At 42.5% G+C, this 20,590-nt stretch overlaps 1 protein-coding gene across 1 annotated transcript in view; it reads right to left on the bottom strand.

Annotated features, from left to right (window-relative positions):
- Nucleotides 1-1,544: 1,544 nt before the first annotated feature.
- The window catches only part of LOC111979078 (ephrin type-B receptor 3-like), a 66,378-nt gene continuing 47,332 nt past the window's right edge, over nucleotides 1,545-20,590 (bottom strand). The window contains exons 11-14 of the mRNA XM_070449040.1: nucleotides 10,488-10,912; nucleotides 9,543-9,692; nucleotides 7,924-8,117; nucleotides 1,545-3,530 (exon numbers count right to left, since the gene is read on the bottom strand). Of these exons, the coding sequence (XP_070305141.1) occupies nucleotides 3,416-3,530; nucleotides 7,924-8,117; nucleotides 9,543-9,692; nucleotides 10,488-10,912 (884 nt within the window). The 3' untranslated portion in view covers nucleotides 1,545-3,415. The remainder of the gene's footprint in view (nucleotides 3,531-7,923; nucleotides 8,118-9,542; nucleotides 9,693-10,487; nucleotides 10,913-20,590) is intronic.

Raw genomic sequence — 20,590 nt, forward strand, 5'->3', positions numbered from 1 at the left:
TGCTGGCATGTGTGTGTGTGGGTGGATGATTATCCTTCCCCACACACACTCTCATGTACACACAGTGGTACGTACAAGAGCTTGTCTGTTGTTAATCTCCCAGTAATCACATGGCTCACTCTGGAGATTTGACGTTCTACTGCACGAGTGTCTGGCCATCAAAGAGCATACGACAAGCAAGCAGGAAATTGCCTGCCATCTACGCGCCGCGTCCTCCGTTCTTACTCCATCAAGCACGCTCATTAAAATCTACAGATGAACCGTCTCAGTTGATTTGTCATTACCTAATAGGCTGTAATATGGAGATGGTGTCACATCCTTTCCCGAGAAGCTTGCTGTCGTCTAGCATTAAATTGAAGGATAAAAAAAATTTGATTCCGAAACAGTTTTATTGAGATTAAGTGATGGAAGATTGAAGATTTCTAGCTTCTAGTCTGTGGTGGTCCTTGGTGGTCCTGAGAGATATTGTGTTGGATCAACATTGATTTCATTGTAGAAAAATAGAATGCGAAACCCCACTCCTGACACCACGGGTCAACGGCGCTACACTCAGTCAATATCGAGCATACACTCTGGCTGAAGGCATTAGTTAGTCAAGGCCCTCGTCTGCAAGACCTAATGCACTGAAGTGCTGTATACTCAAAGCTCTACACAGCAAAAACCTACAATACTATTCTTCATTCTTTAACCCAACCTTTATTTGACCCATTGACATAAATAGACTCTTCTCCAAGGGAGACCTGGCCAAGATGGCAGMTTCAGTATCTATATTAATAGGTTTTCTCCCATCTACGTCTAGTGCTGTATGTTCCTAAACAACCGGTACTGAGGACTACAGTACAAGAAGAATATCTATAACAAGACCCATTATAGCCCAGATATACTCTATTATACACAAGAAGGAAATCATGCCAGATCTAACCATACATCTCAATGACCTATCCCCACGTTCTTCTTCAACTGGGACACTATATGGTGTTGGTGGCAGTACGTCTATCTTCTCAAGGACAAATTCGGAGGAGAACGGACATGTCACCACCGATCTCTCCTCAGGGAGATTATCATACGCCTGCTTGCTCAGCATCGGGTCCCCCCAAAAAATAAAAAAGATCTGCATTAGCCTTCCAGGCCATCCACGAGGGTCGGTGTTTTAACACAGTCAATAAAAACAGAACATCAGTAAAGTGTCCACGGCTAGGTTGTGTACAGGTTGTGTACAGGTTGTGTACAGGTTGTGTACAGGTTGTGTACAGGTTGCCAAAAAATGCACATAGATCCACTACCAGTGTTGGATTGATGTCAGGTTATCTCGCTTCCTTGAAGCGTCTCCCATGACGGAGGACGAATCTATAGTCCTGCTTTCTCACTAATTAATGAGCTGTGTGGACTGGTCTTTGATTAAGCTTAAAAGTGAATGAGTTTCATAACTAATATGATATTCTAAAAGAAAAACATACTTGCTATTCCCTATGTTCGTCCTATGACTGGAAGAAGAGAAGACCTGGAATTACTTTGTGCTGGACCCGCAGAGAAATAAAAGAGAATACCATAGATCACTTTAATAATTGATTTGCATATGATTATCGAAAAAATACTAAGAGAGAAATGCGTATTTTGTTCTAGTTTCTTTCTTTTTTTAACTTTTTTTTTTTACAATTCCATACACCTTAGTCTTACAGAAAGAAGTCTGCCCTGACGGACATACATTTCCTTGTTTTTCTTATTTCACATAGATTTTTTTTATCCTGGTACATGGCCCCTTAACTGTCATTTTTCTTTTGATGTTGCCAACAACAAACAAACATACAAACCAGGGTTCACACGGAGGTCAGAGGGGTCAAATGAAGATGAACTCTGAGCGGATTTAGTAGGGATGGGGAGATCATATAACACGGCAGATGCTGACAGCTGGTGTACTTAAAAAAAAAAAACATGTCAAGAGTAATTCACTGAATAATTCAAACTTTTTGTGGGTCAGGTTGATATTGAGGTCACATAGTTATCATCTTAATGGCAACATATTTCATTTGCAAGGGATCCTTGACACATTTTACTTAAGAAAACATCCGACACATCAACATATCAGTTAGCCTGGTACCATATTCTATGTGCTTTAGCCAACTTCCCTGACTATCGGTGTCAGGCCAAACATGTTCGGCATGACAATGGAAAAACACAGAGAGGATTTGGTTAAAGCACAAACGGACTGGAGCCCCAGGCTAAGATATCAGTAGCGTGTCCAGTATAATGRAATTGACAACTGTACTGACAGGCTGACAATGTGGGCAAGCAATGGTGACTAATAGTAGCTAGGGTTCATCATTAACCCTTTCCTACGAGCCACAGCTGACGCAAAATATTTGATTCTTGTTTAATCATTAAATTCACTGTCTAGTGTATTACGTTAATGTGTGAAAGAATAAAAAAWARAAAAAGATATCCCTCAATTACTGTAGAAAACGCAATACTATTTTCAACTATAAGTAATAACTTAGCATCCAAAACAAGACATAGTTGAATAAAATAAGAGTAAGAAAATAGAGTAGTAGTTATGCGAAACCATTGTCTCTTGTTCACATGACATTCATCCACAACAGTTCCAATTTGGCATGCACATGATGGTGTGTCCTGTACTGTGTTACAGTCAAATACGTCCTACTCAGTCAGCCTCTTTATACAGGGATGGTGAATGGGACACGCAAAGACACATACAGTAGCATGAGATCAAAACCTTCCACTGACATGAAAGACCACAATTAAAGAAAGTGGACAAAACAAGATAATAAAAAAACAGCAATTCTTATAGAAGTCCACAATCAAGTTCTCTGACCAAGGGCATTAGGATACAATCTTTTGAGGTGTCCGCGTTCCTTCAGAATCCATAGAATCCATCCTCAAAGACTCATCATTTGAACAAACCCTTTTGTATCATCATTGCGCCTGTATCTTTCCAGTACATAGTATCCATATCCGTTCCCATCCGTGGTCAAAGTCAATATAAAGGCAGGGAAGACATGGGAATCACTTTGGCAAAAGGACACTTCCCAGGCAGCAGAAAACACATGCAGACATGCAAACATAACCTGAGGGGGAGTTTGGCTTTCTGTCAATGGACGGTTCTCGAAATCACAAATGTCAATACTGAGTACGAGCACACACCAATAAACAAGTTCTCCACAAGCTGCTCAAGAGTCTATTCTCAACAGAGCTCCACTGAAGCTGTCCAAAGTCAAGATGTCCTTTTCCATGTTAGTTTTGTCTAGGTACAGCAGACCACTTTTGTTTTGTCTAGGAATGGGTCATCCATTCCTTCATTCATTGGGTTCTGCAAGTAGAGCTCCTAGGTAGTTTCTAGTGGGTCCAGTTTCCTCTGCTGATTTGTTGGTTTGTTGTTCTGTTGGTCCAGATCCAAACCTCAGACCCTTATGGGGAGAGTTGCGCTCATCTGTTGTCGAACGATGTCATTCTGACTGCTGTCCAGGCTCTTCATGTGGTGGCCAGGCAACGTCCCCCCGATCCGCATCAGATCCCTGTCAACAGAGGCAATAGGTCAGTCACGTGTTTTTTTTTTCAAGAGTACAAACTGTTACACCAGTGTTATTAGATTCCTTGTTCTGGAGCAGAGAGCCATAGGGTGTGCAGGGTTTTGTTCCAGCTCAGTGCTAGCACAAAATGTTAAACTTATTAACTAATCACCAAGCCCTTGGTTTGTTCAATTAGGTGTGTTAGTGCTACACTTATCTATTTGAAACTTTATTTAACCAGGAACAGGACTGAAGAACGCTGCTGTGTTAGGTGGTATAGTATTACGCTGTCAACAACATTGATGGGAGACAGCACACAGCACAGCAGACAGTGAGAATCCATCAAATATGTGTTGATACCGATCATGGAAAAGACAACCTAGAAGCCAGTTGCACCACTTACAAAATCCAATTTAACCTCAGAGCAGAATAAATGAATCATGTTGGGGTTGTAATAAAAACTAGTACCTCCGTCATCTCCATTCTAAAGATACTAAGTCACTCTCTCTCTCCACTCACTCACTCACTCTCGCACTCACTCACTCATTCACTCACTCTCGCAATCACTCACTCACTCTCGCAATCTCTCTCTATCGCACACTCACTCACTCACTCACTCTCGCACTCTCTCTCTCGCACTCACTCACTCTCGCACTCACTCGCTCACTCTCGCACTCACTCGCTCACTCGCTCACCCACTCGCTCGCTCACTCACCCACTCGCTCTCTCACTCACCCACTCGCTCGCTCACTCGCTCCCCTCACTTACCACTCTCCCTCAGCTCGCTCGCTCACTCACTCGCTCACTCACTCATCACTCACTCACTCACTCACTCACTCACTCATCACTCACTCACTCACTCACTCTCGCCCACTCACTCACTCTCGCACTCGACTCACTCTCGCACTCACTCACTCTCGCACTCCACTCACTCTCGCACTCCACTCACTCTCGCACTCACCACTCTCGCACTCACTCACTCTCGCACTCACCACTCATCGCACTCACTCACTCGTCGCACTCCACTCACTCACTCACAGATGAGTCCATAAATTAATCATCGGCATGTCATCGGCATAACAATGACACGTAGTATAACACACGCAAGACACACACCTACATACACACAAAACTTCCCCATTTGGCCATCACAGCAATGGGCTTGGCCTCCTTAGCAACCTAATTAAATACATCCTCTTTTAGCTTCTCCTCAACTGTCTTATTACCCACACTCCATCACCTCAGCTCTCTGTTTGTCTGTTCTACATCCCCCATCACCCAGCTCTCTGTTTTTCTGTTTCTACATCCCCCATCACCTCAGCTCTCTGTTTCTGTTTCTACATCCCCATCATCTCAGATCTCTGTTTGTCTGTTTCTACACCCCATCACCTCAGCTCTCTGTTAGTCTGTTTCTACATCCCCCATCATCTATATCTCCATAGTCTTTTCTACATCCTCCATTAGTTTGTTTCTACATCCCCCATCACCTCAGCTCTCTGTTTGTCTGTTTCTACATCCCCATCACCCCAGCTCTCTGTTTGTCTGTTCTACATCCCCCATCACCTCAGCTCTCTGTTAGTCTGTTCTACATCCCCATCACCTCAGCTCTCTGTTTGTCTGTTCTACATCCCCATCACCTCAGCTCTCTGTTAGCTGTTTCTACATCCCCCACTCATCTCATTACTCCATTAGTCTGTTTCTACATCTCCATTAGTTTGTTCTACATCCCCATCACCTCAGCTCTCTGTTTGCTGTTTCTACATCCCCCATCACCTCAGCTCTCTGTTAGTCTGTTTCTACATCCTCCATAGTTTGTTTCTACATCCCCCATCACCTCAGCTCTCTGTTGCCTGTTTCTACATCCCCATCATCTCAGCTCTCTGTTAGTCTGTTTCTACATCCCCCATCATCTCAGCTCTCTGTTAGTCTGTTTCTACATCCCCATCACTCTCAGCTCTCTGTTAGTCTGTTTCACTATCCCCATCACCTCAGCTCCATTAGTCTGTTTCTAACATCCCCATCACCTCAGCTCTCTGTTAGTCTGTTTCTACGATCCCCCATCACCTCAGCTCTCTGTTAGTCTGTTTCTACATCCCCCATCATCTCAGCTCTCTGTTAGTCTGTTTACATCCCCCATCACCCAGCTCTCTGTTAGTCTGTTTCTACACCCCCATCACCTCAGCATTCTCGGTTAGTCTGTTTCTATATCAGCAGCACTGGCTCTGTCTGCGCCATCTCTTTCTCTGTCCTATTACCTACATTCAGGAGGCAGCCAAGAGCACGGGGAATTAAACATAGGTCAGATATTACATTTCCACACGCAATTAGCTTCACAGAGGCCCGCTCCTGGCAATAGGAATCACTCTTGGGGTAATGCTGCAACAGTGAAACTGGAAGACATTGAGGCTCAAGCGAGAAACTGATAAGTGGAATATGATAATTTTGTGGTTTTGTTTGGTGGGGTACAAAGAGCTGAACCAGAGCTTCATGCCCTATACATCAGTTTAGGCCCAACACGCTGCTGTTGATATCGTTGATCGCACGCCAAAACAACAAATCAAACCAGCAACAACAGCAAAATATGACCATATCTGTAAAAACCACTAAATGTGTAGGTTGGTGTTTCGATAATTATTACTATTGACAGTATACTTTGAATTTCTGTTCATTATCATGGGAGAGGTTTTTGTGCAAATCTGTAGGTTTCTCGGCTTATTTAGAAACTGTTGTTTAGAAACTATTTAACTTTTTCTTTACACCGGTCTTGTTGTGCATATAAAAATACATATATATATAAATATATATAAAAAATATGAATAACAAAATTTATATAAACTCAGCAAAAAAATAAAAGTCCTCTCACTATCAACTGCGTTTATTTTCATCAAACTTAACATGTGTAAATATTTGTATGAACATAACAAGATTCAACAACTGAGCCATAAACTGAACAAGTTCCACAAACATATGACTAACAGAAATTGAATAATTTGTCCCTGAACAAAGGGGGGGTCAAAATCAAAAGTAACAGTCAGTATCTGGTGTGGCCACCAGCTGCATTAAGTACTGCAGTGTATCTTCTCCTCATGGACTGCACCAGATTTGCCAGTTCTTGCTGTGAGATGTTACCCCACTCTTCCACCAAGGCACCTGCAAGTTCCCAGACATTTCTGGGGGGAATGGCCCTAGCCCTCACCCTCCGATCCAACAGGTCCCAGACGTGCTCAATGGGATTGAGAACCGGGCACTTCGCTGGCCATGGCAGAATACTGACATTCCTGTCTTGCAGGAAAACACGCACAGAACAAGCAGTATGGCTGGTGGCATTGTCATGCTGGAGGGTCATGTCAGGATGAGCCTGCAGGAAAGATACCACATRAGGGAGGAGGATGTCTTCCCTGTAACGCACAGCGTTGAGTTTGCCTGCATTGACAACAAGCTCAGTCCGATGATAATGTGACACACCGCCCCAGACCATGATGGACATTCCACCTCCAAATTGATCCCGCTCCAGAGTACAGGCCTCAGTGTAACGCTCATTTCTTCGACGATAAAGGCGAATCCGACCATCACCCCTGGTGAGACAAAACCGCGACCCAGTCATGTCTGGTCCAGCAACAGTGGGTTTGTGCCCATAGGCAACATTGTTGCCGGTGATGTCTGGTGAGGACCTGCCTTACAACAGGCCTACAAGCCCTCAGTCCAGCCTCTTTCAGCCTATTGCGGACAGTCTGAGCACTGGTGGAGGGACTGTGCGTTCCTGGTGTAACTCGGGCAGTTGTTGTTGCCATCTTGTACCTGTACCACAGGTGTRATGTTCGAATGTACCGATCCTGTGCAGGTGTTGTTACACGTGGTCTGCCACTGCGAGCACGATCAGCTGTTTGTCCTGTCTCCCTGTAGCGCTATCTTAGGCGTCTCACAGTATGGACATTGCAATTTATTGCCCTGGCCACATSTGCAGGCCTCATGCCTCCTTGCAACATGCCTAAGGCATGTTCACGCAGATGAGCAGGGCCCCATGGCATCTTTCTTTTGGTGTTTTTCAGAGTCAGTAGAAAGGCCTCTTTAGTGTCCTAAGTTTTCATAACTGTGACCTTCATTGCCTACCGTCTGTAAGCTGTTAGTGTCTTAACGACCGTTGCACAGGTCCATGTTCATTAATTGTTTATGGTTCATTGAATAAGCATGGGAGACCGTGTTTAAACACTTTTCAATGAAGATCTGTGAAGTTATTTGGATTTTTACAAATTATCTTTGAAAGACAGGGTCCTGAAAAAGGGATGTTTCTTTTTTTGCTGAGTTTAATAATWATTATTTAAAAAATATATAATAATAAAGAAATAAATACATGATAAAGAAATAAAGAAATAATTCCTCTCCAGTCTCTTCCACTCACCCTGAGTATGTGCTGGTGACCACTTTGAGTGTGGCGGCATTGCGGAGCAGCTTGTCCAGGGTGCTGACGATCTGGCAGAATTTGGGCCTCAGGTTCCTCTCCTTCACCCAGCACTCCAACATGAGCTGGTGCAGCACCATGGGGCAGTCCATAGGTGGGGGCAGACGGTAGTCCTGTTCCACCGCAGTCATCACCTAAGGAAAGGGTTAATACGATATGATACTATGCGATACAATGTGATAGTATACAATGTGGTACAATACAATATGATACGTTATGATACCACAGGATACAATACCATATGATATGATAGAATAGGTTTAGGGATCAATTCCATTCTCAATTCCTGTCAATTTAAAAAGTGTTTTGAAATTCTAATTCACGAGGAAGAACAAAAAAGAAAGTAAGAGTCAGTTAATTCAGTTGATTACTTTTGATTACATGTGATTACTGTTGATTACTGTTGATTACAGTTGATTACAGTTGATTACAGTTGATTACTGTTGTAACAACATGTTATTTTCTGTTCTACTTTCTATAAACTTCACATGTATTTGACTACTTGCTACAAAGCAAATGGGCCTTTGTAAAAGATGAAGAATATCTCTACTGCACTGCACAACTTGCACTCCCCGTTTCCTCATTTATTTGTCATGACGTGTTTGTATTCTCTACAAAGCTATTTATATCCATATGCTGTCGGTATGTATTTTGGTTACTTCTTGCTGCAATGCAAATTTGCCTTTGGGATCATACAACATCTATACTATTCATATTCCTATTTTTCGCTGCTCACAAATGTAATGATTCTTTTGAAACTGGCTACTGTAGTGATACAACATGTTGGATGCCACGTTTGGATGAGCATAATTGCGCTCTATTCATTAATAAGGTAGAAGCCCAGTGAGATGGTAAGATGTGTTTTGGGGATAGAGAGTGGGTGTGTGTGYGCGATGGTGTGTGTGAGCTCGTGCGTATGAGTGTGTGTGTGTGGTAGTTAACTACTCTGCCGTGGTAAATATCTGTGGATTGAAGATACAGGTGGAGACGTGGGTAGCAGGAGACAAAGTAAAAAACGTCAACACAGCTGCACTAACCACCTGCACGGTGAAGATAAAAACTCTCAAGCATAACTGTCAAGCTCAAACTAAAAGTGCAGCTGCAATGTACCTCAGTGTAAACTATCCCTTCAAGACTATGAATCTGAAATAAAACAGTGGCTCYATTCCTACATCCATACTAGCATACTACTTTAAATTCATGCCCAATAAATTATTTCATTCTAAGTAATTCATTCAGGGAACATGGATGGAAATTTGCTTTGTTGCTAAACGGGGACTTTTACATTGATGTTGAAACTGAAATGTTTAATTCAATGATTAATGTGCACTGTCCCTATCAAATAAATACCCTGAATAAATAAATAAGTAGTATGGGTATTGGAACCATATTCCACACTCTGTGTTGATCTGTCAGACGCAACGGGAGCTAGGAACTAACTAACTGACATCCAGGTCGCCTGCTAGTGTGTTCTAGTCTGCTACAGTAGATATTGAAACACTTCTTCTGGTAGTATGAGCCTATCAGACGCAACGGGAGCTAGGAACTAACTAACTCACATCCTGGTTGCCCATGTCCCAGTAGGGTCTCTCTCCGTAGGACACCACCTCCCACATGACGATGCCGTAGCTCCAGACGTCACTGGCCGAGGTGAATTTCCTGAAGGCAATGGCCTCAGGGGCGGTCCAGCGGATGGGAATCTTCCCTCCCTGTAGAGACACAGGGGGAGGCGGGGTTGATACAGTGGAGCATGCTGGGCGATGGATCCATTATAAACACTCACACAGAGAGAGGAAGGTAGACACATACAGACACACGCAGGCAGACACACACACACACACATACGCAGAGACACACACACGCAGAAATACACACACATGCAGAGATACACGCAGAGACACACAAACACACGCAGAAACACACATACGCAAGAAATACACACACACACACGTAGAGACACACACACACACGCAGAGACACACACACAGGTAACCAAAGTCTCACAAACATGATCACAGAATGCAGAGAGACACAAAGACACAAATGAGTGAGCACACTCACACACACACACAAAATTGCAAACAAACAAAGAAAGCAAACAAACAAGCAATCTCACAGATAAACACACAAAGACAAAAATAGAAAGACCGATTAAACACAGACCAAGCTAACAAGATCCATACTTACAACCCCCCTCTCAATCCAGGTCACTCATACCCACAACCACCCTCTCCATCCAGGTCACTCATACCCACAACCACCCTCTCCATCCAGGTCACTCATACCCAGACCACCCTCTCCATTCAGTTCACTCATACCCACAACCACCCTCTCCATCCAGGTCACTCATACCCACAACCACCCTCTCCATCCAGACCACCCTCTCCATCCAGGTCACTCATTCCCACAATCCCCCTCTCCATCCAGGTCACTCATACCCACAACCACCCTCTCCATCCAGGTCACCCATACCCACAACCCCACTCTCCATCCAGGTCACTCACCAGAGAGCTAGTGTAAGTGGGATCGGCTGATGAGTCGTCTAGGAAACGGGACAGGCCGAAGTCGGACACCTTACACACCAGGTTGGTATTAACCAGGATGTTGCGGGCAGCCAGGTCCCGGTGAACGTAGTTCATGTCCGAGAGGTACTTCATGCCCGCCGCGATGCCACGCAGTATGCCCACCAGCTGGGTCACCGTGAAGCGCCCATCATTCAGCTGTGAGGGAGGCGAGGGGTAATGGGGAGGGTAGATAGATTGAGGGTTAATGCAGAAAGAGGGAGTGGGTAGATAGAGGGGGATGAGACAGAAATGGGGGAGATGGGAGAGGAAATATATATAGGGGAGAGAGAGAGAGAGAGAGAGAGAGAGAGAGAGAGAGAGAGAGAGAGAGAGAGAGAGAGAGAGAGAGAGAGAAAGGACACCGCCTCAGTACACAGGGGGACAAACACCTACCTGGAGGTGACAGTATTCCCTCCCCCATATATGCCCCCCTAGGCACAACTACGACAACATAACCAACAGAAATGGGTCACAACTCCCGCAGCTCTGTCGCACGCTGGGTTTGTACAGCACCTAGTCAATGGCAGGCTTCGAGGGGACTCCTACGGTAGATACATTTGTAGCTCATCTCTTGGCAGTAGTACTGTAGACTACTTTATCACTGACCTCAACCCAGAGTCTCTCAGAGTGTTTACAGTCAGCCCAATGACACCCCTATCAGATCACAGCAATAAAATTGCAGGCAGCCAACCTAAGAAAATGAACAACAATGACAAATGGTTTGATGAAGAATGCAAAAACCTAAGAAAGAAATTGAGAAACCTATCCAACCAAAAACATAGAGACCCAGAAAACCTGAGCCTACACCTTCACTATGGAGAATCACTAAAACAATACAGAAAAACATTACGGAAAAAGAAGGAACAGCACGTCAGAAATCCTCTCAATGTAATTGAAGAATCCATCGAATCTAACCGCTTCTGGGAAAATTGGAACACACTAAACAAACAACAACAAGAAGAGTTATTTATCCAAAATTGAGATATATACATGACCAAATACAAATCTTAGAATCAACAATTAAAGACTCCCAGAACCAACTGGAGTCTCCAATTACATTGAATGAACTAAAGGACAAAATACAAACCCTCTCACCTCAAAAGGCTTGTGGTGTTGATGGTATCCTAAATTAAATGATAAAATATACAGACCACAAATTCCAATTGGCTATACTTAAATTATTTAACATCATCCTCAGCTCTGGCATCTTCCCCAATATTTGGAACCAAGGACTGATCACCSCAATAACTACCGTGGAGTGGGATATGCGTCAACATCAACCTTGGRGAAATCTTCTGCATTATATCATTAACAGCAGACTCGTACATATCCTCAGTGAAAACAATGTACTGAGCAAATGTCAAATTGGCTTTTTTACCAAATTACCGTATGACAGACCACGTATTCACCCCGCACACCCTAATTGACAAACAAACCAAAACAAAGGAAAAGTCTTCTCATGCTTAGTTGAGTTCAAAAAAACYTTTGACTCAATTTGKAATGAGGGTATGCTATAAAAATTGATGGAAAGCGGTGTTGGGGGGAAAAAAAGAAGACATTCTAAAATCCATGCACACAAACAAAAAGTGTGTGGTTAAAATTGGCAAAAGAACACACACATTTGTTTCGACAGGGCTGTGGGGTGAGACAGGGATGAAGCTTGAGCCCCACCCTCTTCAACATACACCACYGTTCAAAAGTTTGGGGTCACTTAGAAATGTCCATGGCCTTCTAGGCAGAGTTGCAAAGAAAAACCATTTCTCAGACTGGCCAATAAAAATAAAAGATTAAGATTGGCAAAAGAACACAGACACTGGACAGAGGACCTCTGCCTAGAAGGCCAGCATCCCAGAGTCGCCTCTTCACTGTTGAAGTTGAGACTGGTGTTTTGCGGGTACTCTTTAATGAAGCTGCCAGTTGAGGACTTGTGAGGCGTCTGTTTCTCAAACTAGACACTCAAATGTACTTGTCCTCTTGCTCAGTTGTGCACCGGGGCCTCCCACTCCTCTTTCTATTCTGGTTAGAGCCAGTTTGCGATGCTCTGTGAAGGGAGTAGTACATAGCGTTGTACCAGATCTTCAGTTTCTTGGCAATTTCTCACATGGAATAGTCTTCATTTCTCAGAACAAGAACTATCGCAGCTTAATACTTCACGCAATAGATCTGTGGCACTTAATCGCACTGGGCTTTTATAGTGTACGAATAATGTTCATGGTAGTGTCGGATATGTAGGTGGTCCATATGTTTATCGACATAAAGGCCTCTCTAGACGTCATCGAGAGTTCTCTCATAGAAATTGTGTGGGCCGATAACCGTAAGAAAAGCTTCATGTGCGCGATAGCGAAGTAGGTTTCTTAAGTGTTAGTCAGAAACGCGTGCTACATCAGTGTAGTAGCATTTATTACTCAATTAGTGCTCAGTCAGGGAGTAGGAGATGGGCCATATAATGTATTGTCAGCGCGCAACTTTTTAATTGTGGGGATATTGCTACATTGTGGAAGTGCGTAAACGGCGCTCTCGAATGATATCAAGTTTGTTACACTCAGATGTTCTAAAACAATTTTAAAAGGCAATGCTACCAAAGAGTAGTAACTATTTGATGTGAGTGTTTATAATCGTTATCGTAGACCTTTATCGCTATTGAGTAAAGTAGTGAGTGAAAGAAATAAAAGCTGAAAATAACATCATTTTCTACTGTTACATATTTAGGTTTTTACTGATATTGTTCTACCACAGTCTTAAAATATGTAAGAAGTGGGTTGATTTTATGTCGTTCTCTCTTAAATATTCGAGAGACCTTGAAAGGCTTAAAGGCAAGGAATCTTTACTAGGTGTAAGACTGTTTTAGAATAGATTTATGTGAGATGATATAAGAGAGTTTAAATGAAGTTTGGCTTAATCGGCTATAGAGTGTGAGTGTAAACTTCGCATATGCTTCGCCCACTTCAAACTGTAATAGTAAAAAGATATTAAGACTTATGGTTGTCCGAGATTAGTGGACTTGAGAGCTAAATACTTATGTAAAGTAGTAATAACTATATTATTGCCTTAATGAATATTGAATTATGATCTATACGCTAGATGACATTTACTTCTGAAAATTCCGTGATCGCGTCATTTTTTTGTTTTCTCAAATTTCTGAGATTGGTAAAATACATTTCATGAGAGTGCTGCGTTTGACATACGCAACAATGCTTCTCTGTCACTACCATTCTTCCTATCGTGACAGGAACATCATAACATAAAGAATCAAATATGAACACATACAAGTCACTGAAAAATATTATTTCGGGAACACTTTATTTCGGATAGTAACAGGGCTTAATAGTGAATTTGGGTGTTGTAATAGTGTTTTTATCAAAAACAGTATCTAAGAGAGCACACCAATAGCTTCTTAGCAAGAAAAGCAATATCTCAAGCAAGAATTATTGCACGTGAGATCCTATAAGTTATTAGTTGGCATGAGTAGTTGGGGCAGTAAATATCATAGTACATAAGTTCGTTGATTATTAAGGTCCAGAGGGTTTTTTCGAAACCGTGTTCTTATTGATGCTTAGCAAAATAGATTATACGAATGTATCTACAGCCTGGTGATGCTGATCAAATGTATAATTCAGACCACTGATGAGATGTATAGTATATAATCTATTAAAGTTGTGTTGGATATATATTGTTGATCAAATGCAGAAAACGATCTCTAGTGATATAACCACTTTCCTTTTTGACTGCAATTGGCAAATACGTATGGTAAATCCACACTAATAAGGGTCCAATGTAGCAGCATGAGTATGGTGTAGGACAGGAAATTGGAAAGGTAAAAAGCAAGTCTCTCTGGATATGAGGTGCGATTGCTGCTAACCATGACATAAATAATGTAAATGTTAATTGAATTGCGTGTTGATAATCTAAATAACTGTAGACACTTTTTTATATCCAACCCAATTAGACTTGGATGAAATACTGTTATATGCTGTATATAAAACGGCGAATATAAACATTTTGCTTGTAATCCATATGAGAAATATGGAAGGACATTTCACGCTAGATATACATATGGAAATAGTGTTGCCTTTGTTATGTTAGTTTAGGATAAAAATAGATTACTGCTGAGTTAAGAATATTTACCTGATGGGAAATATGTCGTCTCTAATATGGCTCATATCATTTGGCAGGAGGTTAAGAATTGCAGCCCAGTTTCCACCTCATATTTGTGGCAGTGGTTGCATAATAGCTGTCTTCTCTTGGGAGAAGGCCAGCTTGCTTAGGGGACTTCTCCAGGTTAATCTCTCTGTAGGACTGCTGGTGTTGTTATGGTAGAGGTTTGGGAATCGGTTCCTTTTAGGCTGAGGTTGTAGAATTGAACGGCCTCTCTTTTCTGGATTTTGATCAATTAGTGGGATATCGGCCTAAAAAAGAATAGTTTGAGTAAGGAGACAGTAAGTGCAAACATTAATATTTCTACTGGCCCCATAAGCATCGAGACATTGTGGCAATAGAGCATATCATATTTCGGCTGTGTAATTATAAATTTTATGCTCCGATTGTATGTGTATTCATTCCCAATGTTCATAATCCACACCATTTACTGTATCACATTGGAATGTATACTTGATGATAATCTTTTCGTCGAAAGAAATCTAAAGCCAAAACACACATACGAGAGCAATTAAAAGTGAAATGGACAATAAAGAGATCTCGCAAGCAACCTGTGTGTGTCTCGAGGTTGGTGAAGACCGGACAGGCTTAATACTTGAGATTGGAACAAGTGTATCTTTAGGGGTTGGTTCCCACGGAGGGCAACCCAGTAACCCAGATCAATCCAAACACACACTGATGACACTCATAACAGCGCATGGGCAGAGTACTAGAGTGGTCTATTGGATATAAAAGATGTCTGCTATAAATGGGTATATTTCCATAATGTAGCTTTTATTATAGTTTCACATTAGCAACCACAATATTTCTATGTTAATTATTAGGTGGAATGCGATACTGATACGTTACCTCAGTGCGCGAGAACTATTTTGGTTAATTTGACACTTGTAGTTGGATTACTATTTATTGTCTGGTTATAGTCCTCTTCATTTAAACGCTACCCCTCGCGAGAATCAGTAAGATAGCTCATCCAGTTGGAACACGGTGTCCTCAGAGAGTATCTGGGCATCCTCCTCACTGAGAGACACTCACCAGAGGGTGCGAGGCCCCCACCGGGTAAGCGATGAGTTGAACACAAAGGTAATTATCAGTTAATATTAGAGAGAACACCAAAAAATATGCTGCTCACAAGACCTGGCGTGCCTGCGCAGACTCGAATAAATAGATCATACAAAACATTCTCAATTCAGTTCTATTATACATAAAAATGATTGCTGTAAAATTCAAACGAAGGCTTTTATAGCACAGTACAATTCACACCACGTATGTCATCCGCAGTTCTATATATACCCGCGAGGGTAGAAAAAAAAAATCTGTAAATAAACGAGGGTAAAATCAAAAAGAATAGTAGCAAAATGGTAAGTTTAGAGGAAGCTAATAGGCAATAAATACGCCAATCCAGGTGTTGCTGTCACCTGGAAAGTACTTAGCAAATTGTCCAACGCCACAATTTATGACACCAACAATGTTGTTTGCTTGAAAGATTAAAAGTGCTTGAGAGGTCCTTCACCACAGCTTCTGGTACTGGCCTGATTTTGGGGCAAATGAACGTCAAGACGGTGTTCCCTTATCTGGGGTGGAAGAAGAAATTAAGTTAATGACACATTCTGAATTCCATACATTTATCAAAAACAACTAAACAAAATAATCCAATGTGTAAACAGATTATGGAGAAAACAGATGAAATCACAAAGTTACAGTAGAGCAGAGTGGGTTGACTAATGAAGGCAATAAGAGAAAGTGATTGTCGAGAGGAGTGATATATGTGCATGGTAGAGATAAGGGAACCACCTTGCGCAACTGTCCCAGTGTATCGATTTAGAAAATGACTTGGTGCTATCGCCAAAATGCTAACGAGCAGGAAAATAGAAGTACGAATGAGGGTATATATATGCTTGGAAGGCAGGGAGGGACTCTGGGGAATGAGTAGCTAAATCAGATTACACTACACAGTATAGGGCACATCAACAAGGGGAAGAGACTCATGTGCTCGATAGGAACATGTGATGGGCTATTTACAGATGGGCCTGGTGTTACAGCTGCCAGCGATCCCCAATATCCTTTAATAGTTGGTTTTACTAGGGCAGATTCTTCTTGGACAGTTTGTGGCTATTGTTCTTTTGGGGGGGCCCACAAATACACCGGCTAACATATGTAATCCATCTACAAGAAGCTTGTGAGAAGACACGCGCATTAATATAATTGAGAATGTAGAAGGGCAGGATAGAATGTTATTAGGGGACTGTCGAAATGGTGTCTCTCACTACCCAGTAGCATACATCCTTAATGGAACCCGCAGACCTAAGCTGCAGATCCACTGAATCTGTGTCCTTCCCTTGGCACAGGGGATGATGTTTCAGCCCAAATATAGGCGTTGCACTATAGGCGCACACATGCCTTGGCAGAACTGGAACTGGGCTAAAGCGATTGGCGATTGCCTAATCAGGTCCAGATCAACAGGAACGGGCACCTGCCAGAGACGCAAGGAGGGAAAGAGAGAAAGAGAACATTGTGGATGAAGGTGGAGGACAATAGGGTATGGATATAAAGCAAATGAATCAGCATGAGGAGTTTATTGTGTGCTTATTAATGGAGAGAGTGGAGTATTGAACCAGTTGTAGAAAATGATTAATCCGACTCTGGATGGTACACTTGGCCGAGAAAGCACCGCGTGGCTAAACGAGCCTCCGGATTCTTGATCCCTATGTGACAGTTTTCTATGTGTGAGATTGCTCTTATCAGACCTAGTTCTGACCTAGGCAAGACAGAGAACACTATTGAGAAATAAAGGAGGAACAAAGGTCTCTGATGAGGAGGGTTTGGCCCTGTCGCTGTGGGCGTTTATCCACGATGAAGCCAAAAGAGCAACGCCTGTATGAGAGAGAAGTCATACCAACCAATGATTTGCTGGAAACCCCCTTTTGGAGCCTTCAGTCGCGCCGCTTTGTTGCGAACACGAAATTCCAACGCTACGCAACCCTTCAAAATATGAGGCCCCTCAACTAAAGCTCCAAAACATGAGACAAGACAACTGAGACGGGTTGCAGAAGAGGGAGAGTAGAGGAGGATAGATTAGAAGGAGTGGAGGAAGAAAGTCAGCAAAATCATTGGGGTTAGTTCTCACACAGCGTCTGCTTCCTCTGAGCCCGCCACACAGTGCAGGTGCCAAGGCTCGACCCATAAACAGGACCTTGTTCTAAAACTCGGACTTGTGACCAAGTACTTGTTCTGTTGTGGTATTATAGAATATGGTTGATAACAATTTCTAGACTACTGTCACAATAAGCGCTAAAATGCATGGTGTGAGGGCTAGTAAGTACGATGGTAAGTTTAGCTATCGCGGGCTATTTTTGGTAAATATAAAATTCACCAATACAGAGTCCTCTGACAAAAGTGAGCTCAGAGATTCAGCCGTATCTGAGGTTCTCCATGTTACCGACTCATGCACCATGACAGGTATCTAGTTTCCTCTGAGTATACTACTCGAGTGTGTACCTCGTGCTTTGTTGAATGGCCTCAGCTGGATCGCTGAGTTTGAGCATCGCACAAGTGACGCGTTTTGCCCAGTTTCTAGTCTCCCAGGCTTTTTTTGGTGGCCCCCATATGGTTGCCTCCTGCTCATCCCCTGTGTCTCGAGAGAAGAGAGAGAATAAGCGAGATAACAGGCGTGATTGTCTCAGAGACTTTATTAGGCTTCTCTGTCGAAGTTCATAAGGATTTGAGTGGTGGTAGTGGGCACACCACCAGCCCCCTAACATAATCTGCCCTTTACCAAATTCTTTCTCTAGCGTATTGTATGTATGGAATTAGCATTGCAAGAATTTATTTGTGAAGTGTTGAACAATGCAAGCAAGAATCTTGTCTCAACAAGAGATCTCTGATAAACTATGAGACACCGCGCTAGTACATCTGGCGAAGGGTTAATTGCATGTAGTTCTTCTATATATCCGCTTGTTTTGTGTATGCATGCATTAACTTGTGTAATAGTGGTATAAAGTGTCAATGTGCTCCTTCGCAGGGCCTCCTGTCAGCATGAACCCTAACCCATCACCATCCTGGAGCAATTGGATGAGGAGTACTCAGAGAACGCTGAGGAAGGGGAGTTGGCAGGGGTTTCGTCATCAGGTAAGCGTCTGCACAAGTCACTGTTCTCCTCTATTGCCTCACTCGGAGTCACCACGCGCTCGTGCTACGATTTGTGGGATTTCGAGCTGTTCTCCATAATCTTTGAGCACGGACAATGCGAGATCTATTTTGGTTACCGAGGGCATTGCAATTTCGTTTTTACTTGCCATTTAAGAGTCTAGTTTTGACTAAATGTAATTGGGAGAACACTTGCAGGAGATGTGTCATTAGAGACGTTATATTGTATGGCTTTGAAAGGCTTTATGTTTTCTATCTTTCCTCTACCGAGAGATGGGCGTAGAATCGGCCGGACTCTCGTCGTCCTGTCGGTTCTCCATCGTTCGACGAGCCATTATATTAGAGGGCATCAGCAAAGAAGCTGTGGAAGGATCTAAGCTACTCTTAACTATCTGGTCAAGCAACACATTGTGTGTGCCCGAAGTGGTCGCTACGGAGAGCGAGGTGAGTAGATTACCTGGTAGGCGTTATTTGATCTCCCACGCTGGTACACGGACCTGGCTCAAAAGCTAGGAAGTATTGTACAAAGAACATCGAATTTTTTGATTGTATCGAGGTGTCTAGATGAGAAATTGAATGTAAGACTATAATGGTTTGTAGGACATCACACTTTTCACGGCCTATGTGTAGGTCCAGAACGGCAGAGAAATATGTTTTTGCGAAATCAGTACCGCTATTACTATTTAATTCCTTACCCTTTGATCCGTTCTGTGTTTACAGTGACGGAGGATGTCCGATAGTTCTCCTGGCACCCCATGAGTATAAGTCATTTTGATAAAACCGCGTGTGCAGGGACGCATAGTGAGAGCGCGAACACCAATACGTATGCTAGAATCGTCCCACTGGCAATCCAGTAAGCCTCTGATAGCAGAGATAAAGCCATATATGCTCTGGTCAAATGCCGGTTGACTTGACTTCAATAAGAGTATATGTTTACTGGAAACACTTAGCCTTTGAAGAGGATGTAAAGAAAAAATAAAAATGTAATAAACCACTCCATTCAAGAAGTCACATTTCACAAGAAGACTCATAAGTCATGCGCGCACTACGCTAAGTAATTTTCAAGTTATGATGCGTGTCTCGGAGACCTTTGCTAGGTATACAAACCTAAGATCCTGCATCTGTAAATCTAGGTGCCGTGTGCCCTACCTGAGCTGAGCACAAGAGGGCATCATAGTCAATTTTCACTGTAGTGATCTACTGGTCAGAATTTGAGTAGGCGGTCGATCTTCATGACTGTTTTTCACCCTAGTGCCCTCGCCAATTGTTGATATATACACTACCCGTTCAGAGTTTGGGGTCACTTAGAAATGTCCTTTTTTAAAAGAAAGCACATTTTTTGTCCATTAAAATAACATCAAATTGATCAGAAATACAATGTAGACATTGTTAATGTTTGTAAATTACTATTGTAGCTGGAAACGGCAGATTTGTTATGGAATATCTACATAGGCGTACAGAAGCCCATTATCAGCAACCATCACTCCTGTGTTCAAATGGCACGTTGTGTTAGCTAATCCAAGTTTATCATTTTAAAAGGCTAATTGATCATTAGAAAACCCTTTTGTAGTTATATTAGCGCAGCTGAAATCTGGTGTCCTGAATTAAGAAGCAATAAAACTGGCCTTCTTTAGACTAGTTGAGTATCTGGAGCATCAGCATTTGTGGGTTCGATTACAAGCTCAAAATGGCCAGAACAAAGAACTTTCTTCTGAAACTCTCAGTCTATTCTTGTTCTGAGAAAT

The sequence above is a fragment of the Salvelinus sp. IW2-2015 genome, linkage group LG19 (assembly GCF_002910315.2).
Source record: "Salvelinus sp. IW2-2015 linkage group LG19, ASM291031v2, whole genome shotgun sequence".
NCBI classification, from domain to species: Eukaryota; Metazoa; Chordata; class Actinopteri; order Salmoniformes; family Salmonidae; genus Salvelinus; species Salvelinus sp. IW2-2015.